The sequence below is a fragment of the Bos indicus x Bos taurus genome, chromosome 22 (assembly GCF_003369695.1).
Source record: "Bos indicus x Bos taurus breed Angus x Brahman F1 hybrid chromosome 22, Bos_hybrid_MaternalHap_v2.0, whole genome shotgun sequence".
Taxonomy (NCBI): Eukaryota; Metazoa; Chordata; class Mammalia; order Artiodactyla; family Bovidae; genus Bos; species Bos indicus x Bos taurus.
Genome location: NC_040097.1, coordinates 9,358,846 through 9,373,335, shown reverse-complemented (window position 1 = coordinate 9,373,335; position 14,490 = coordinate 9,358,846). Strand labels below are relative to the sequence as shown.

Below are 14,490 nucleotides of genomic sequence, written 5' to 3'. Positions count from 1 at the left end.
AGTGCGCGCTGAGCCCTGTTGCTTCCCGCCCTTCTTGGGCCCAGCCTCGCCTGGCGCTCTGGTACCGACTGTTAGGACTCGGTAGGCCACTACGGTGGTCTAAGCGCAGCGAACTGAGTTACCTAGCCAAACTCACCAGCCCCACCACGCAAGTGAGCTGTGTGCCGGCTCCCTGACATGCCCTGGGGTACACAGCAGCACTTGCTGGAGTTCGCCCAGATAGATATTCACCCGTGCAGTGTGAATCTATGGCAGGCAGCAGCATTCAGACTTTTGGTTTTTGTGACCTCGCTGTCCAGCCAGACCCACTTCTCAAATACCCCAGGCTCTTTTGAGGAGGAGTGTGGAAGAATGGGGTTGGGCTAGGAGTTAGGAATAGATCTGTTATGAGCACACATCTTTGAGTACAGTAAATGTTTTGAATGTGTACATTTGGTGAAAGCCTGAGAAGGGTGTGCTTGTGTTGAAGGGTATAGGAACTGCTCAGGCTGTTAATATTTATTCATTTCTCTGGGAGCTCTTAAGTGTTTTTGTTCCAAGTGCTGGTCATATGGAAATGAATGAGACTCAAGAAGTCAAGGAAGGTCCCATGGAAGTAGCAACTGGGCTGTCCTACAGGCTAAGTGGGAGTTACCAAGAGATATTAAGGAGGATGGCATCAAGATTACTCAGACAAGAATACAACACTGAAATAGAGGCCACACAAGGGCCAGGTAGGCGTTATCAACGGCAAAATAGGAGAGGAGCAGGGATTCAAGCTGGGCTTGAGTAGCTGACAGGATTTTACTGGCAGGCTGCAGTCCATAGGGTCACAAAGTGCCAGACACGACTGGGTGACTAAGCACGGCACTGTGGTGTGCAGGACATTTAGCAGGAACAAGGTGTTGGAAAGTAACAGGGGCAAGACTTTTCATCCGTGTGTCGCTGAATCGTGTCTGACTCTTCGAAGTCCCGTGGACTGTAGCTTGATAGGTTCCTCTGTCCGTGGAATTCTAACTTAGCCTATGAGTATCCTATGAATGTTTGGGAGGGCAGTAAATGAAAGGGAGATAGTTGTCAGGGCCTAGAGGGTCTTCAGTACCTGGCTTTAATTTTTTGAGGTAACTGGTAGGTTCCCTCAGATAGTCACCCAAATATTGGATGCTATCTTAATTGCTCCAAGTTTCTGCTCTGGTAAAAACACAAGATTATACTTCGTAAGTGCAGACTGGGTTCCATCAAATAAAAGAGCAGTAGATTCATCTGAGGGGCAGTGTGCTAGCTCTGGCTCTCCGAAGGGTTATTCTCAGCAGCACAGGGATGGGTGCCAGCTGGCAAGTCCCTTGGGAATCCCTGAAGTCCAAAGAGGATGCTACTGGCTGTGGAACTTTCCGGGAGACAACCAAAGTGGGATGTTTATCTTTTACTAGTATCAAGTACATTAGAGTGGTAATACAAGCTTCAATCTATGAAAATCTTTTCCAGTTTTGACTCAGCAAAATCTCAGGGCCCTTCTGGAAAACACATTCTCAAGAGAAAGCTTAGTGTTATTAGCATTACTGCCATAGTTGTGTCTAGATCCTAGAAATGAAATCTAGACTCGGACATCTAAACTGTTTCAATACACATGCATTTAGCACATCATGGTCTCTGTCCTCCAGGAATTTACCCTTCCTGGAGTCAAAAGTGGTAGATGATAACAAGTGTCAGGAGAAAAAAAGGAAACAGGATTAAGAGACTTGAGGACTAAGGAAGGGTTTCTAGTAGGTGAAAACAGTGAAGAGAAAGCTTGCTTGGAATGTAGGTCTCCATGGCTCAAGATGGATCAGGGGGATGAACTGTAGATACCAGAGGGTAGGGGGCAGCATCCAGACCCCTTAGTGCCTCACTGGTCATTGTGGGGACTTTTTTTTTTTTTCCCCCGGCTCTAAGAAGCTACTGAGGAATTCTCAGCCAAGGAGAAACAAAGTATAACTTTAAGGTTTAGAGATTACTCTAGGTCCTGAGTAAGCACTAGCTGTTGGGAAGCAAGGGTAGGGAGAGGAAGACAAATTTTGACTTCACTATAATATTCAGGTGAGGGATTTTAGGGTTAGAGTAAAGATCTGGTGGCATTAGAATTAAGTATGAAGGGTCTAGATTTAATTTTGCTGATGGATTGAGTTGGGGGTGGGGGAGCTAAGAGGTGGGAATCTAGCAAAGATCTTCTAAAGCCCTAATGGAAATGCAGACCTGGGTGCTTCAGAGTAAGCTTAGTCCTTACAGACTCGCTCCCCTGCAACAACAGAGAAGTGCCTTGACAAGAGGAATTGTTCACTGGCAGATGTTCAACTTGCACACAGCAGGTTCCTTACATGAACAGATGCACAACCTTATTAAGGTGGTACAGAAATCAGGATAGCACACAGACTTAAGAAGACACTTTGGCAGGATTCTGGACTGGGTTTATATGGATCTCTTAGCTAAGGTAGAAATGGCTGAGAAGAACTAAAGACAAGATGAGCCAAGTGTACTTTTTTTTTCTTACAAAAGTTTATTCTTAAATGTACAATAGGTTCCAAGACAACACTTCATTCTAGCTATAGGTGGCAACAGATATTACGGCAGGGAATCCAGGTGTTTAATCAGGAATGGAACTAAGGGTCATCATTGCCTCAGGCACAAGGAACAGCTTACTTTTTGCCAGATTTCTTAATTCCACCGGTGGCTGCAAAAGGAAGAAAAAAGTCTCAACCAAGGAAAAACACAAGCTCTGTGGTTGAAGCCTGAGGGGCCTACCATGGATCCTATTAAATAATAAGGGCCAGCTCTTGTACTGGGCATTTTTGTGACACATGCATGCACAGGGTTCTACCAGTATTATTTCTGGGCAAAAATGAGTAAGGTGGTGAATGAGAATAAAGGCAGAGCACAAGTAATGGCTATACACTGATCTGCATCTCAACTGTGTTGGGTATTTCAGACTGGCTCACTTAATCCGAATCCCCTCAACCCATTTTACAGATAACAAAGTCTCAGTGTTAGATATTGTTCAAAGTTATAAACTGGTAATGCAACAAAGAAAAGATTCTAACCTAGGTAGCGTGACTTCCAAGTCCATATTCTTACCTGTCACATACCACACTACTGTATGTATTACGATCCTGGGATCTGATTTACTCAGTATCTTTACTTCAGCCAATTTACAAGTAACACATGGCAAGTAATTTAACAAACAGTTATAGAATTAAGCATACCTAAATAGGAATGAAAGTCCAATGGGTTGTGACAAAATAGACTTTAAACGTGCGTGCTGCTCGTGTTCCGTCACGTCATGCTCTACGATCCCACGGACTGTAGCCTGACAGTTTCCTCTGTCTGTGGGATTTTCCAGGCAAGAATACTGGAGTGGGTTGCCATTTCCTACTCCAGGGGATCTTCCTGACCCAGGGATTGAATTCTCCTCTCTTGCATCTCCTGTTTGGTAGGAGGATTCTTTACCACCGGGCCACCTGGGGAGCCCCAGTGATTCTGTAGGGTATAGATAACCGCTGAGAAAACAATCCCTATTTTGATGAGTGTAAACAGGATTTAAAAAGCACAAAATACAACGACTGATGAGTTTTGAAAAATATTTTGATATGTAATCAATTCCTCTTACACAAAAGGAGACGAGAGAGAATGGTAGAGAATTAAGTTTAAAAACACGCCAAGAAGCCTGGACTTTATGCATTAGCCTAGGCGCATCCAGCAGTGAAAACACAGGGTGCAAAAGTATTTGCTAGACTTTTAATTACACGAGTAGTCAAGAAATGTTATAAGCAACAAAGTAGTAGTGAAGTTCGGATTTGGAGCAAGAAACTATAGAGAATATCTGGAACTCAACTATACGAACTTGTGTGAGATACATTTCTGTATTTCCATTTCTGCCACTTCCCTAAGCAAGAGAAGCCCATACTGGGTCTGGCTCTCACTCCATCCAGCTGCTACGAATCCAAGCCTGGCTAGGACCATCCACCACAGTGGACAGGAGCAGAGACCTTGCAGCTTATCCACGAGGCAGGACACTGACCTGCTCGGGACCGTATCCAGACTGATGCTCACGCGTTTATCCGGTTTGATCTCCCTACCCCGCCCTCACTTACCCAGGGGGCCTTTCCCCGCGGCCTTTGCTTTTAGCTCCTCAAGTTTCTTCTGCTCCTCCTTCTGCTTCTGCTTGAATGCCTTATCTTCCTAGAGAGAGGGGAAAGCGCGTTCACTGCAAGCGGATTACCCAGTCCCTCCGCGCCCGCCCATGCCTCTGCGCCCGCCCTCACCTCGTCCATCTCCTTGGCTTGCTTCTTGGGCTGCTTCAGGGGCTTCTTCTTGCCACCTGGGTGAGACACGAGACCGCTCAGCCTGGCCCCCGCTAGCTCTCGACCCTCTCTGCCCTGACCCACTCCATCGTCCCTGCACACTTACCTTCGCGGCCCGACATGGCGCCTGCCGCCCCTTCCCCAGACCCTGCCACCGGAAGCGGAGCTCCCCGTTCCAGCTCCCTGCGCCTATACCTCCACGCGGGCTCGCTGATTGGCTCCTGATGCGGAAGTTGCGCTCCTGCCGGAAGTGGTCCCCCAGAAGGCGGGCCCTAAAGGGTCGGCGATCAACTGAGTGGCGGGCGCTCCTTGGGGGTTGAGGCGCAAAGCGCGTCAGGTACTGGGGCGGCGGGATGTCCGTCCCGGGGAGAGTCCGGAAGCCGCGAGGGGTGCTTAAGCTCAAGCGCTAAGCTTGGAAAAAAACACAGGGAAAGTACTGCAGGTAGAGGGATGGGCTTGTGCAAAGGCCTTGAAGCTCGGTGCATCGCTGGAACCTAGGAAAGCACAGTGTGACTGGAGGTCAGATGTGAGGGAAGTAGGAGCGGGTGCGGGGGCGGGGGGTGAGGGGGGGCTAGATCACCGGTTCTAGAGCTTTGGAGGCTCCCGGAAGGAGTTTTGTAATATAGCTCGGAGTGCGACATTTTGCAAATTCTGTTTATTCATCCAGTATTTTTTTTTGCTGGGTGTGCAGTACACGCAGGTAGTACTTTAGGCACTGAGGCTGAAGCAATGAACAAAACAGTGCCTGCCCTGGCAGAGCGGCCATTCTGGTGAGTAAGACAGACTATCAGTGAATACGTGAATTGCAAAGCACGGATCCTGTGATAGGTGTCTGAGGAAAAATAAAACAGTGGGTAAGGCGTCCTGGAGTAGGAGTGCACGGCTGTGACATTTGAGCAGGACTTGAAAAAAGAGAAGAGCGCAAGCACACAGATATCGACGAGGAGGTGTCAGGGTCCTGAGGTGGGAATAGCTTGTGTGTGGGAGCAGCGTCAGGAAGCCTGGAATTTTATGGGAACTTTGTGAAGTGAAAGATGTGTCAGCTAAGCTTATTGTGGTAAACATCTAGCTATCTATACATTTGTCATGTCATCACATTGTACATCTCAAATTTATGTGATGGTGTATGTCAATTTAATCTCACAAAAACTGGGAGAAAAGGTCCACGTGACTGGAACAGAGTGGGGAAAGGGAGACTGATGGGAGATGAAGTGAGAGGAGAGAAGGATGAGGGCCAGGAGGTGGATGCCATGTAGGCCTTGGAAAGGATTTTGGCTTTTACCTTGAAAGAAATGGAGAAACCATTGCAGGACTTCAGCAGAGAGAGAGATAGTCTGACCTGTGTTTTGAAAGGACCACTGCCTGCTCTGACAGTAGGGGCTAGAGTAGAAGCACAGACATCTGTCAGAGGCTCTTAGGATAACCCAGGCAAAAGACGTTGGTCTTTGGGACTAGGGCTTCCCTTGTGGCTCAGCTGGTAAAGAATCCACCTGCAATGCTGGAGATCTTCCCTGGTTGGGAAGATCCCCAGGAGAAGGGAAAGGCTACTGACTCCAGTCTTCTGGCCTGGAGAATTCCATGGACTGTATAGTCCATGGGGTCACAAAGAGTTGGCATGACTGAGCAACTTTCACTTGGGCACTTGGGGTAGCAGGGGAAGGGGCAAGAGGAAGAGGGAATCTGAATTTAGTTTCAGAGGTGGAGGTGACATTTGCTAATGGACTGGCTGTGAGGAGGGAGAGAAAGGAAAGTCAGGGATGATGTGAGAGTTTGAGCCTGATTGGGACTTGGGGTTTCCATCCGCTGAGATGGAGAAGGCTGTGGTAAAGGCAGCTTTGGAAGAGGAAGATTCTCATCAGCCTTCCTAGCAGAGACCTGGATTGGGCAGTTTGGTAAATGAGCCTGGGATTCAGAAGAGAGCTGTGGACTGGAGAGGCCCGAAAACAGTTTGCTTGCTTGTTTTTTATACTTTATTTTTGTCCACACCATGTAGCTTTCTGGATCGAAGTTCCCCAGCCAGGGATTGAACACAGGCCCTGACAGTGAAAGCTCCCAAGTCCTCCTAACCACTGGCCCACCAGGGAATTCTGTTTTTTTTTTTTTGGCTGTGTTGGGTCTTCTTGCTGCACGGGCTTTTCTCTAGTTGAGGCGAGTGGGGGCTACTCTCTAATTGTGGTGTTCAGGCTCTAGTGCGAGCGGGTTTGCGGGTTTCAGTAGTTGTGGCTCCCAGGCTCTAGAGCACTGGCTCAGTAGTTGTGGTGCACAGGCCTACTTGTTCCTCAGGATCTTCCTGGACTAGGGATCGAAACCGTGTCTCCTGCATCGGCAGGCAGATTCCTCATCACTGAGCCACCAGGAAAGCCCTGTTTGTTTTCCAGTGACAGCTTTATTGAGATATGATTTACATAACCCTAACCCTACACTTCCGGCTTCCCGGGTGGCTCAGTGGTAAAGAATCTGGCTGCAATGCAGGAGCTTGATCCTGGGGTTGGGAAGATCTCCTGGAGAAGGACATGGCAACCCACTCCAGTATTCTTGACTAGAGAATCTCGTGGGCAGAGAAGCCTGGTGGGCTACAGTCCGTGGGGTCACAAACAGTCAGACAGGACCGAAGTGACTCAGCAGGCACGCAGCCATACAGTTCACCTACTTAATGCTACAGTTCAGTGGTTTTAATGTATTTACAGTCTTGCACAGCCATCCCTACAATCAATCATAAAAGTAGCCAGTTTTTCAAGTCACAAGACTGGATGAAAGAGGAGCCTGAGGACAGAGCCCTGGGGCACCATGTGAAGAGGTTGTGGAAATGAGTGGGGACTGGAAGCCAAGAGGAGAAGGTGGTTTAAGAAGGAGGAAGCTATCATAAGGCACAGGCTGCCGACAGGGCAAGTGAGATGAGGAGGAAACTGATCATTGGTTTTAGGCACGTGGGAATGACCGGAACAAGAGCAGTTCCACTGGCCCGGTGGGATTGAAGGCCAGATCAGAGAGGCGGTTAAGTGCGACCAGGAGGAGAGGAGCTGCAGACAGCTGGTGCAGGTGCTCTGTCACAGAGCAAAGGGGCACAGAGAAGCGGGGCTTCTCTGCTGGGGTGGGGGTGGGGTGGTCGCATCAATTCCTGAGCCGTGTCTGAGGAGGGGAGAGGGTATGGGACCTGGAGCACGGCATGGCCTTTCCTACAGCAGGACGTTTTCATCCTGAGGAGCAAGAGAAGGTGGGGATGAGACAGACACTGGCAGGTTCAAAGATACAGTAGGAGTTTATGGACGTTCTCTTCCAATTTTAAAACATTTTTTGGGTGAGAAATGAAGCCGACCATCAGCTGCAGGTGAGCATGAGGTGCTGGTGATGGAGGTTTGAGGAGAGGGCAGTTGGTAGGAGACAGTCATCTGGCTGGAGCAGGAGAATGGATTTGGAGAGGCAAGGTTCTGAACCTGACCCAGACCCTGCTCACTTTGGCCTCGGTCCAGCCCTCCCCAGTCTCCTCTACTGTTTCCAGCTGCACAGGTAGCCCTGCAGATTTTAGACGATGTCAAGCCCTGTTCCACTTTTTCTCTCTGCCAGGAATGTTGGGGCCTATGAGACATCTCAGTGGGAAGGAGCTGGGAGACGGGGGCAAGGGAGTGGTAGGAGGCTGAGAAGAGGGCCTGGAGTCGGGGAGCCACTTGGGAGTCATTGGTGCATCCCCTCCCTAAGCCGTGTCCCTGCTGTCTCTGAGCTTCTGTTCTGGTGAGGGGTGAGGCACACAGGAAGAAGGCAACGTGTATGTCTGATGGAGAAAATGCGGGAGCCTGATGGTGGCGAAGGAGGGAGTTGTCAGGAAAGGCCTTATCAAGAAGTGATGTTTGAGCAGACTTAGGTGTAAAGTGGCTGGACTTGTGGAGGAGGAGTGGTCCATGCAGAGGAAGTGGCAGGGCACAGACCCTGCGGTGGGATCGTGTTCAGTGTGGTGGGGTTGCTGGAGTGGGGTTCTTACAGTGACGGAGAGAAGAAAGGGGATTGGGTTGAGAGGACCAGGCCTTGTCGGTTGTTGGCAGGACTGGCGTTCACGCCAGCTGACTGGGGAACTCTCAGGGTTTTCACCCGAGGGGTGTGATCTGACTTACAAGTTAATAGAGCCTCCCCTGTGAAGTAGGCTGTGAGTGGCAGGGGAGGAAGCCAAGACCGTGTAGGAGACGGGGGCTGTCTTCTCTGCCTGGGATAAGTGACCTTCCTGGATCCAGGAATGTGCTGCTGATAGAGGAGGAACCGGGACGGGAGGTTGAGAAGGTTGGAGGAATCTGAGGAGGCGGGGTGGTGATTTCAGAATGAGAGGGTGCTGAAAGTTGCAGAGGTGCTGGAGGAGAAATCCGAGTAGCAGCTGCTGGATGTGACAAGGGGGAGGTTCTGCAGGGCTTTAGGAGAGCAGCCTTGCTGGTCAGGCGGGATCAAGAGAGAAGGGGGCTAGGAAGTAGTGACAGCCAAAGGGACACCTTTCCGCTGGGTGTGGCGGTGGGCAGGTCCACAAGGCTGCATGCTTTGTTTTGACTGGGGCGTGCCTGTAGGAATGTTGTGGGGCACAGTCTGTGAGCAGTGAGCACTGGCCTTGAGGCCCTGGAGGCTTGCCTGACCTCTGGGGCATGGGTAGCCTGTGCTCCTTTGGGCTTTTGGGGTTTGGGTGCAGTGCCAGCTTGGACCCATTGTCATAGGGATGTCCCTTTCTGTGGCTCTCAGCTCAGGCTTTTGCCAGGACGCATGCCCCGACCCAACCAACTATGTTTCCAAGAGGGTCTGAGCTTCTTTGTGATACCGTGGGGAGGGGGCCTGGGTGGGAGGCTGAGATCACCTTACATCCGGAAGCACTTTCCTCTGTAATTGGAGCTCTCCTAGTCTGTCTTCTGGTCTGGCCCTTTGACTCCCAGGTGTTGCTTGGATAGCCAGAGTCAGTACTTGGGGGTGGGGTGCTCTGAAGCAGGGTTTGCCTGAGAGTGAGGGTCCCCTGGCTCTCTCTTCTGGGTCCTCAGCATCATTCCTGCACTTGGGCTCGGCCAGGCCTGCCTGGGTAAAGGGAGACTCCTTGTGCTGTTCAGGTACCAGAGGAGCAGGCATTGTGGGGCCCAAACATCAGAGCAAGGCTGAAAAGGGAAAGATTAAAGAAACCTAACCTGTTGGGCAGTTCCCGGGGTTGGGGAGGAGGAAGAAAGCTTGTGGAAAGAGAGACATGTGAGACTGGGAGTTGGTCACCTGGAATGTCTGCGCTTGGAGGGCAGAAGGAAGGTTTGCTGGGAACCTCAGAAGAGCTGTCCTCTACGAAGCAATCCAAGCGGTTTGGGTTTGCTTTGTTTTTACCCCGGAATTGCCTCTCGAGGCGGGAGCTTTCTGTCCTGGGACATGAATGACCTGTGTCCTAGAACAGAAATGAAAGTGCTTCCCCGTTTGGAGACAGCCCTCAGGGAGTCCAGGAAGCTGGTTTTGATAGTCATTTACAGAAATCTTTCCCCAAATCCCCTCAGTTAATTCCAGTTTCCCCGGCAGTCTTGGTGAATCCTTGCGAGGCTCTGTTAAGCATGGATACAACACAGGTTTCAGAATTGTATGTGAGGGACTTCCCTGGTGGTCCATTGGCTAAGGCTTCACCTTTCAATGCACGCGGTGCAGGTGGGATCCCTGGTCCGGAGTTAAGATGCCACATATCTCATGGCCAAAAGAGTGAAACAGAAAACAGAAGCAATATTGTAACAAATTCAGTAGGCCAAAAAACCAAAGCATAAGGAATATTGTAACAAAGTCAATAAAGACTTTAAAAATGGCCCACTTCAGGAAAAAAAAAAAGGATCTTTGAGGTTATCCGGAAACTGGCCACCAGGCTTCTCATGCAGACCTGGGGATGCAGGCAAGTGGGTGGAATGGGAGGGTCTGGCTCCTGGCGTCATGGAGGGAGGTGGGAGGCTCGGGTTCCTATATATGTTCTTCCCTTACATGCTCTATTCTCCAGGAGAGCACCTGGCAAAGCCTGACCCTGGTGGCTGCCCTCTCCGGGCCCAACAGTTTGGACTTAAAAAAAAAAAAAAATATATATATATGTGTATATATATATATATAAAGCCTGCACAAAGCAACAGTATATATATATATACTGTTGCTTTGTGCAGGCTTTTTCTAGTTGCGGAGAGCCAGTTACTCTTTGGTGCAGTTTGGGGGCTTCTCATTACAGTGGCTCCTCTTGTTGCGAAGCACAGGCTCTAGGCTCACGGACTTCAGTACTTGCTGCACACGTGCATACATACTCATGTGGCACACGGGCATAGTTGCTCCACGGCACGTGGAATCTGCCTGAATCAGGGCTCAAACCCGTGTCTTCTGCATTAGCAGTTGGATTCTTAGCCGCCGCGCCACCCGGGAAGTCCCCAGTTTAGACTTTTTAAAGGAAACTCTCGGGGATGAGACCCGACTTGAGCCTTGCTTGTGTCAGCTGTCAGCCGATCTGTCTGGCCTCTCCCCACAGATCTCTGGATGACAGGGCGCAGCCGTGTGTTGGCCATGCGGCACGTCGGGGGTGTGTCTCCCGTACTGGTACGGAGGGACCTCTTTCTGACCAGGACTCTCTGCAGCCACGGCCCCAGCCAGCCCAGAGAGAAGAGGCCCGAGGAGGTGGCCCTGGGGCTGTACCACCGCCTTACCGCACTGGGAGCAGCCCTGGGGCACAGCATTCGGCAGCGGGCATCCTCCACGGCCAAGACTTGGTGGGACAGATATGAAGAGTTTGTGGGACTCAATGAAGTTCGAGAGGCCCAGGGAAACGTCACTGAGGTGAGGACAGGAGCTGGGGTTTGGCCCAGCCCTCTCACCTGGGCGATGTGGCCTGGAGGCTCCTGCAAATGAATGACCAGCCACAGGTGCTGGGAAGCCACGTCCAGACTGGTCTGTCCTTGAACACGCACTAGGACGGGGAGCTGAGTTGTTTCTTACATGATGGCTGGGTTTGATATCACCGGGGTGAAGGGCCCCCCTGTTCCCCATTGCAACAAATTGCTGTGTATGCTGTGTACCAGGGGGTCCTGGGCCATTAATATCCTTTGTGTTGGGCCAGCAAACACTTCCTTCATTGACTGTTTTAGGGGTTGGTGGTAAGAGTTGCCTGGAGGGTTACAAGGTCCTCACAGTCCCGACTGTGGTTAAAACATCCCTCGAGAAGGTGGAGGCCCCGGGAATTAATCAGACTGTGAGGTGGGGAGAACTGCCTCTGGTTGTCCAGTCCTCTGTGGCAGGGAAAACGTGTTCCACCATCTCTGGCATCATCGACTCAATGGACGTGAGTTTGAGCAAACTCTAGAATATAGTTGGAGAAGGCAATGGCACCCCACTCCAGTACTCTTGCCTGGAAAATCCTATGGATGGAGGAGCCTGGTAGGCTGCTGTCTTTGGGATCTCAGAGTCGGACATGACTGAAGTGACTTAGCAGCAACAGCAGCAGCTAGAAGATAGTGAGGGACAGGGAAGCGTGGCATGCTGCAATCTATGGCGTCTCAAAGAGTCAGACATGACTGAGTGACTGAACAACAACAACAATCTTGTTTCCCACCCTGGCACAGATGTGTAGCAGGGTGGGAAGAATCCGGGGCTCAGTGAGAGGTATTGAGGTGCAGTGCTGTCTCTCCCCTCGGAGGTCATGACTTTGGCTGAGCCAGGGTTTCTCAGCCTGTTGACTGGAGGCCTGGCGATGCCTGTCACGGCGTTCAGTGATGTTGGGAGGTGTAGCTAAGGTAACACCCAGGAAGCCAATAAAAGGCCCGGGGCTGCACCCTGAGGACCACTGGGTGAGCCAGAATTGTGTGTCCGAGGCACTGTCTTTCCAGCCTGTGCACTGACACCCGCCAAGACCTCTTCTCAGCCGCGTCTGGTTGGGAGTGGAGAGGACCCTGGGTGGCGTGGAGAAAGGGGCGGGTGACTTCTCTTGTTCTCACTGCAGGCAGAGAAAGTGTTCATGGTGGCTCGAGGGCTTGTCCGGGAGGCTCGTGAGGACTTGGAAAGTCAGCAGACCAAGCTGAAGGAGGTGAGGGACCGCCTGGACCGCATCTCCAGAGACGATAACCAGTACCTGGAGCTGGCCACTCTGGAGCACAGGATGCTGCAGGTAGGCTCCTTCCTCACCTGCATGGGACCCTAGCCTGCAGGGTGTGGAGGGGCGAGGTGGGGGCTCTGATGGGTTTGGGGTCAGAGACCTGGTGAGGAGGTAAACCAGAAAACCTTGGGGAGAGACTGGGCTCTGGGGCTCCAGTGCCTGTCCACCCTCTCCACTCCTGGACAGCTGGGATCAACGGTCTAGTGTACTCTGGGCCCCGGATTATTGGGAGGGAGCACCATGGAGAGGGCCTCCCGGAGAGCGCCAGACATTTCCCTTCTGACAGACACAGTCTGGAGACCCCCGTGCATGTCCGCTCAGACCCACAGCTGCCCGGGGAGGATAGCACCGCGCTCACCTGGACCATCCCCGGTTCCTTTGCTCCCCCGACCCGTCCAGACTTAACACTGTCCTCACTCACCCAGCGTGTTTATGGAACATGTAATCCGTGCCAGGCCTGAAGCCAAGTCTCAGGGATGTGGTTGTGGGACTTCCGCTGGAGGCTGCTGGGCCAGGTCGCTGCTACATGACAGCTTTGCTTCCGCAGGAGGAGAAGCGGCTTCGTATGACCTACCTGCGCGCGGAAGACTCTGAGCGAGAGAAATTCTCCCTCTTCTCTGCAGCTGTGCGGGAAAGCCATGAGAAGGAGCGCACCCGGGCGGAGAGGACCAAGAACTGGTCGCTCATCGGGTCAGTCCTGGGGGCCTTGATCGGTGTGGCTGGCTCCACCTACGTGAACCGCGTGCGGCTCCAGGAGTTGAAGGCTTTGCTCCTAGAGGCCCAGAAGGGTCCTGTGAGCCTCCAGGAAGCCATCCGAGAACAGGCGTCCAGCTACTCGCTCCAGCAGAGGGACCTCCGTGACCTCGTGGCAGACCTGAAGGGCCTGGTGCAAGCTGGGACCGGGCAGGGCTCTTTGTCCCAGGCAGGTTCTTCCCCCACCCAAGACAGAGACACAGATGTCCTTTCAGCTGCCTTGAGAGAGCAGCTCAGCCATTCTAGACAGGTCCGTTCACGTCTAGAGGGTTTACGAGAGCAGCTTGATGGCCTGGAAAAGACCGTGAGCCAAGTGGCTGGGGTGGTTCAGCTTGCAAAGGCTGCAGCACACCCGGGCCTGGAGTCTGCAGACGGAGCTCTGCCTGGTTCCCTGCTGGAACAGGGGAGCATGATCATGGCGCTGTCGGACACGGAGCAGAGGCTGGAAGCCCAGGTCAACAGGAACACCGTTTATGGCACGCTGGTCACTTGTGCGACGTTTGTGGCCGTCCTACCTGTGCTTTATATGCTGTTCAGGGCCAGCTAGCCCCCTGGACCCTCCTCCAGAGGGAGGGGGTATGGATGTGGATTTAGTAAGAGAATGAAGTAATGAAGTGAACTTCCAGGGGTGTACTCAACCTGAGTCTGCCCTCACCGGCAGACATCCTTTGCTTTTTAGGCAGCACTAATTGACGTTAACTAGCAAGCAGCAAATATTTGTCCTCACGTCTTTCAATTTTGTCTTATTAAAACGTCTTTCATTTTTCTTATTTAAAGTAATGTATGTGAGACTGAGTTTTGTCCATTGAACATTCAGATTTGGAACTCGAGGGTTGGGCCTGAAAGTAAGATAATCGCCCCCTTATAGTTCCTCTCTCATCTCTTGATCTGGCCCTTGGTTCAAGACCATTTTGGATATACTGGTCCCTCCCCCTACCCACCACCAGGCCTTGATTTTCATTTCGGATTTCCTGGCCTGTCCTCCACTTGTCCAACCCACCTGTGTCGGATGGCCCATGATTTCCAGTCAATAAAACTTGGCTCGCTGCCACTCACTGGTGACCATGGTCACGGCCTGTCTTTTGGATCACTTGCTCTGCCATGTTGGAGAGAACTTCCTGGTTCTAACACTAGAGGATTGATTAGAGGAGAGCAGGGAATAGGGATTGGGGGAATGGTTGGTAAATACCACTGGGGACAGAATTACAGGGGTTGGAGACCAATCTGGTTCCCTGCTGGAGCGCCACTTGGGCGGGGTATCATTTTACACACAGCCTAGGGATGGCCTCTCCAGCCTTGGGCAGAGCTCAGCCCGCCAGCAGT

The 14,490-nt window shown here is 51.6% G+C and overlaps 1 protein-coding gene and 1 long non-coding RNA gene across 7 annotated transcripts; one reads left to right on the top strand and one right to left on the bottom strand.

The window, feature by feature from the left end:
* Nucleotides 1–4,100: 4,100 nt before the first annotated feature.
* Nucleotides 4,101–4,498, bottom strand: LOC113880477. The gene is made up of 3 exons (XR_003507748.1): nt 4,420–4,498; nt 4,275–4,330; nt 4,101–4,187 (listed from the first exon to the last, which is right to left on the bottom strand). It is a non-coding gene; the product is annotated as an uncharacterized LOC113880477 (long non-coding RNA).
* A 63-nt stretch (nt 4,499–4,561) lies between these two features.
* On the top strand, nt 4,562–14,229 carry CCDC51 (coiled-coil domain containing 51). Of its 6 annotated transcripts, none has more exons than XM_027522650.1 (5): nt 4,564–4,650; nt 5,005–5,083; nt 10,798–11,102; nt 12,262–12,426; nt 12,962–14,229. In XM_027522650.1, exons 3-5 carry the CDS (start codon nt 10,806–10,808, stop codon nt 13,712–13,714), a joined length of 1,215 nt encoding a protein of 404 aa, XP_027378451.1. In that variant the 5' UTR covers nt 4,564–4,650; nt 5,005–5,083; nt 10,798–10,805; the 3' UTR covers nt 13,715–14,229. The 6 variants fall into 6 exon arrangements, with proteins under 6 accessions (XP_027378452.1, XP_027378451.1, XP_027378450.1 ...); XM_027522648.1 differs by having other exon boundaries at nt 4,604–4,832; XM_027522651.1 differs by lacking the exon at nt 5,005–5,083 and having other exon boundaries at nt 4,562–4,650.
* Nucleotides 14,230–14,490: the final 261 nt, after the last annotated feature.